This window comes from Adiantum capillus-veneris, chromosome 13 (genome assembly GCF_014529385.1).
Source record: "Adiantum capillus-veneris isolate H3 chromosome 13, ASM1452938v2, whole genome shotgun sequence".
NCBI lineage: Eukaryota > Viridiplantae > Streptophyta > Polypodiopsida > Polypodiales > Pteridaceae > Adiantum > Adiantum capillus-veneris.
The window spans coordinates 1,112,977-1,118,588 of NC_140943.1; the positions used below are offsets into that span (position 1 = coordinate 1,112,977).

The 5,612-nt window shown below is 41.1% G+C and overlaps 1 protein-coding gene across 4 annotated transcripts; it reads left to right on the forward strand.

Annotated features, from left to right (window-relative positions):
- The first annotated feature begins 727 nt into the window (after positions 1 to 727).
- LOC147443500 (uncharacterized) lies at positions 728 to 3,644 on the forward strand. 4 transcript variants are annotated; one of them, XM_086526316.1, is made up of 5 exons: positions 728 to 1,032; positions 2,234 to 2,318; positions 2,482 to 2,685; positions 2,868 to 3,035; positions 3,216 to 3,644. In XM_086526316.1, exons 1-5 carry the CDS (start codon positions 816 to 818, stop codon positions 3,265 to 3,267), a joined length of 726 nt encoding a protein of 241 aa, XP_086382442.1. In that variant the 5' UTR covers positions 728 to 815; the 3' UTR covers positions 3,268 to 3,644. The 4 variants fall into 4 exon arrangements, 1 of the variants encoding a protein (XP_086382442.1); XR_015189963.1 differs by lacking the exons at positions 728 to 1,032; positions 2,234 to 2,318; positions 2,482 to 2,685 and having other exon boundaries at positions 2,727 to 3,138; XR_015189962.1 differs by lacking the exons at positions 728 to 1,032; positions 2,234 to 2,318; positions 2,482 to 2,685 and having other exon boundaries at positions 2,727 to 3,124.
- Positions 3,645 to 5,612: the final 1,968 nt, after the last annotated feature.

Here is a 5,612-nt window from a genome sequence, read left to right on the forward strand (position 1 = left end):
TAGTAACCATATCTAGTCATAAGGATCAAATTTGGCTAGATATTGAATAGTTTCTATGGGATTCTACAACTCATAATGTTGAACCCAGTTTTTTCATGTTTGCTGTATTTAGCACTTCATCTTTGTCCCCAAGATTCCCCTTGGTAAGAGATGTATTATTCTTTTGACATGCTCCATGGCTCCTTATGAACCTAAAGGACAATTGAGAACTAAGAAAACATGCATATAATATTTGTATTGAGTGTGGCTATAAAAACTTTGATGATAGGTTTGCAGAATGGTAAAAATTCAACTTTTTGCTTTTTTTTTTTGGCAACACAAAAAATAGTGAGTGAGAAACAATCATATGTTCTGATCACCAACCCATTGAAGTTAACTAGGGAATTTATCTCAAGTCCTACAAAAATCCCTAATCTTATTTTTATGCAACAGAACGTTAGAAATGACTGTTTTGATGAAAATGTACTGGTCCATCAACTTTGGAGGCTTGGTGTGACCAAAAGATGAGAAATTTTACAAGTTTCTTATTTTTTACATGTGTAGGAGGCTTTGAACTATAACCTTATGAAAGGATTTTACAAAATGAGTGGATCTCCTATGGTTTTGGAGGTTTTTTTCAAAACCCTGAAAGGACACTTTTATGTCCTCCTGTTAGGTTACCAACCTAGTGTTAAGACTATTTTTTAGGCTTTCGTTTAAAGAAGTCAATAGTGTTGTGTGTGTGTGTGTGTTGGGGAGGGGGGGGGGGGAGGCGGAGATAGTTTCCTTCTTCTTCTTCTTCTCTCTCTGTGCCTACTCTGCTCTGCCGTCTGCTCATGAGTGTCCACCTTGTTTTGTTTGGCGTCTGCGCTGGTCGACGACTAGCACTTGCCAATTCCGAGAGCTTCTACATCGTTCTCGAGCTAGCAGGGAATGCATTGCACGCCAGAACATATGAGCATGTGGGCAAGGCAGTGGCTAATAGTCTCATCTACATGGAAGGTGCAGTGCAAACAAGCCAACCTTGCCAGCCGGAGAGTCAACATGAATCAGGTACATCTCTTCTCCTTTCCATTTGCAGGACACAGAGTGCACCTCTTCTCTGGATTCATAGGTACCCGTTAATTCAATGTTCTCCATATTTCACAGTACTCTTATGCTGAGTGCAGCTTCACAAGTCTCTGATGTCTTGTTTGCATGTGTTATGGGGTGCAACATAGTTCGTTTGCTCCCACCAGTTATGGGGATGTTCTTTGCATCTCCTCGGCTACACACGGAACATAGCCAGGTTCTTCTTCATAGGAATCTAGTGAGTGTGTTGTATTTTTGCACGAGCCACATGATGAAACACCTGGCCGTCGCAGATGAAATGTGGCTACAATAATCATAAAGACAACATATCACAATAAATACTCTTCTTGTGTCGTCAAGCACGCAGCCACATAGCCACTTTTTGTCTCCGTGCTGTTTCTGTGAGTGATATGGGCTGTTAGATGTTGTTTTTGGCTACCTGATAGGGATTGCTGGCTTATGTGCAAGGCGACACCAAGGAAAGCTTCAATGGGCTGAAAAAAGGCTGAAATCTTCCAAAGTTTAGCTTATGGTTGGAAAAAGGGTGCCAAACTGGTTGAAGATGCCCTGAGACGGGCACGAGAAGAAGGATCACCAACTGGCTATAGAGAATCAATATGGAGGAGGGTGTCGACACATCAGTGCTTTGCTGACAACGTAGCTTGTCAGCCAGTGTGCATGTGACATTTCTAGTGCTATGTACACGTCATAGAGGACTACCTCTTTCAGACTTTCATAATGTTTGAATGTGAATTGGTGGGGGCTACCTCATTGGGAAGAGAAAGGTTTAAGATGATATGGTTGTTGTTTAGAGAGCCTGTTGTAATTTAGTTTTGATTTGTGTTTAGTGGTACAGGTAGGAGGTGAGCAGACTACGGGAATTTAACCTTATTTCTGCTTCATAAGTATTTGAATATACCTTCATATACAATATATGCCAGTGATTGTGTTGCGATGTTAGTCCATGGTTTTCCCGAGATGTGCAAGCGCGATACTGCTTGCTTGTGAGAGATTTGTAGGTGGATTTTCTTTGAGTTGTTTGGTAATTTGTATTACAAAGGGCTTGCTGCCACATGGTGTGTCATTTGGTGTGATGGGGTTATATGATGGCATGTGTTTCGATATCGCTTTGTGTGTACATGACATGTAATCCATGAGAAGTAATCGGTTTTTTTCATTGCAGGCTTTGCAGGTCATAAGTTTGTCATTGTTTCAGCCATTCCCTCAATTTTGTATGCTAACCCAGCAAACCTTGCATGCATCCTCTGGTTTGAGTAATGGAGAGGAGTAGTTCTATCCTCATCAATCCCAAGTTTCCTTCAACTCAACTTCAGAACCCTTTTCAGGGACATACCTTGTCAACCTTGATTCAGATAGCTTGCAAGATGAGGTGGTTTTAGCCAATTGCCAGTTGATGATGCTATTATACAGGCTCAGCCCAATCTCATACATACCCAACAACCCTCGGCAGACTGGACAACGTGAAAGAAACCAAGCAAGGTGCAACATGAGATCCTGCTCTAGCACCAAAACAATCTATCTCATGCTGCCATTGGGTCACACTGAGCACTCCATATTGATCAAAGTGAAGCAAACACATGAGTTGGAGAGATTTCATGCCAGAGTTGGAGGCAAGTCAAAAACACCAGAAGAAAAAGTGGTGTGAGATAGTGGTTGTGATGGCTGGCTGCGGAGTTCTTATTAATTGGAAGGCTGCATATGACAAGCGGAAAGCTAGTCTTTGTGCACAAGGAGATTTTAGACCCGGATTAATAAGTACACCTTCTGTCAAGATTTCATGCCGGAGTTGGAGGCAGGTCAAACACACTAGAAGAAAAGTGGTGTGAGATAGTGGCTGTGATGGCTGACCGTGGAGTTCTTATAGACTGGAAGGCTGCATATGACAAGTGGTGTGCACAAGGAGATTTCAGACCAGGAGAGAAATACACCTTCTGTCAAGAGCAGCTATTGGCAGATTTCTGCATGTGAGTGCAAGGACGAGGGAAATTTTCCAACCTTTATTTTGATCGAGATGTTTTCAATCTCATGGATCACTACTCCATTGTCGGTTCAAGTACCAATATGAATGTCTCTGTTCAAGATTTGATTCACTAATAGGTTTTGTTCTTGGCTTGTAAGTACTGAGGTCTTGTGGTGTTTTGCAGACATGCGCACTCTGAGAATGGCTGGTGCTGGTGGAAGCGATTGGGTGAATGAAACTTTTGAGAGGACTCCCATGAATGGTGGTGGTGTCCCAAAGAAGCATGGAAGCGTATCCACGTGTAAGATCTGGGTTTGAAGGAAGCCACGAAAGACATCGTGCAAGTGCTTGAAGCTGCAGAGGAAGAAAAAACAGTGAGACACAAGGACATTATCAACCTTGAGCGTACAAAAATTAAAAGGGCTGCCTTCAGCCATGGCCTTTGAAGGACTTTCCAATGCGCTAAATAAGATTTCCTAGCAATGAAAGGCGCAGCTAGTAGTGTTCGTTGATCAGTGTGTTGTCATCATTTCATCATTTCAAACACAACTATATTCTTTTTAAGGATTCGACTATTGCTTCTGAGTATAAGCTTTAAAGTTTCAAGTTTGAAGTGTGTCTCTACACTGTCTATCGGGAACCAATTATTTGCTGTTGTTTCAGTCGTGTCTTTAGTACCATCTGCATTTTTCTCTTTCCTAAACCCTCCTTGTTTCAGTCTAAGGTTGAGCATGTGTATACTTAAGGATTTTTAAATGCGAGGAGTTCTATAAAGTATGATTAAGTGTTGTCATTTGAAAGCATATTTGAGGTTACTTTTTCCACCTTGTCTATTACATATGAGGGAAGTTGAACAACAAGTGCACCATTTTTGTGTTGCATTCTGTGCTTTCATGCACAAATGCGAACCCAAAGTGTTGGGCATTCTTGCTGTCACCTATCAGTACAGGAGTTCTACGGATTTGTGTCAAGGAATTTTCTCACTCATCTAGAGAACTGTCTTCAGTTTAAGGTCGAACGTGCATACATTTAAGGCATCTATAAAGGGATTTTAAATGCCATGAGTTGACAGTCATGCCCAAGGTATCAACCACTGGTTACTTGCTGTTGTTTGAAAGCATGTTTGAGGTTATTTTTGCCAGCCTGTCAATTAAATATGCCTGTCACTTAAATAGCATTCTGTGCTTTTGTGCTTAGATGCATGCTTTAAGTGTTGGGATCTCTTGTTGTCATCTATCAGCGCAAAGACATTCTGAGTATTTTGTATCGAGGAATTTCCTCAGTACATCCTGAGACATCCTCAGAATTTTGTGTTGAAGAATGCCTTCAGTCTAAGGTCGAGTGTGCGTACGTTTAAGACATCTGCCAAGGATTGTTAAATGCAAGGAGCTGGCAGCCATGCCCAAGGGTTTATTTGCTCTTGTCAAAAAGCATGTTTTAGGTTACTTATGCTAGCTCACCATATGAATACGGATTTTCCAGCTGCATTATGAGCTTTCATGCTTAAATGCGAGCTGTTCAAGGTTACTTTTGCCAGCTTGTCAACATGTTGAAGTTATACCTGTTGTATTTTTTGCTTTCATGAATAAATGCGAAAAAATGCTGGGTAGTTCCTCCATTGCGAGTGTTTGAATGCATGGCAACACATCCATGGATATTCATATCAAATTCCTCGACACATGTGGAGAGTTTCTTCATTACAAATACATCCTAAGAATTATGTGTCAAAGATTCAAAGACATCTTGAATATTTGAATGCATTGCAGATACACCCAACGATATTCATGATAGAAGCCAATATGCAAGCCGATAATTTCATCCGCACAAAGTATTTTGTGTCAAGGAACTTCCTCAATTCTAAGGCATCCTGAGTATTTGAAGCATGGTAGAGACATCCAATGATATGCATCACAATTTCCTCAACACATGCGGAAGAGAATTTAGCGAGTACAAAGACATTTTGAGAATCTTAATGGTTGGCTCTTGAGTCTCCCATTACAAAAATCATGCACACCAAGGGAAATTAAGGAATGTTGCGAAGGTATAGTGGACAATTTATTCGGACTAAGTTAGGAAATTATCGGAGAAAGCATCGTTGTAGCCTAGGCAGAGGGAAGACATAGCCTTCACCAACATACCCCAATTTGTTATCCCTTGAGCATCCAAGAACTCACAAGACCACAACTTTATCCCTTCTGAAGTATCTTTAAGGTTGCCTTTAGCATGTGGTGCAAGTGGATTGTGGAGCAATGAGTCATTCACATCTATTTGACAAACTTGGGGCTCTTGCTAATTGCTAGATCCATCAGCAAGTTGTGCAAAATGCAACATGCTTGAAGTGTAGCAGGCAATATTGTCAATAGATTAGGGGACCTAATTGTGCCACCAAAAGCTTCCATTTCTCCTTTAAACGGATGAAAGAGCGCTCCACCACGATCCTTGTCGACGAGTACATAAAATTGTATCCACGACGACTGACAGAATCCAACGTAGAGCATGGTATGAAATGAGTAGCCATGTCAAGAGAATATACCCTCCATCACCAAACTATATACTCTTGAATATTGAGGTCTTCATGAAC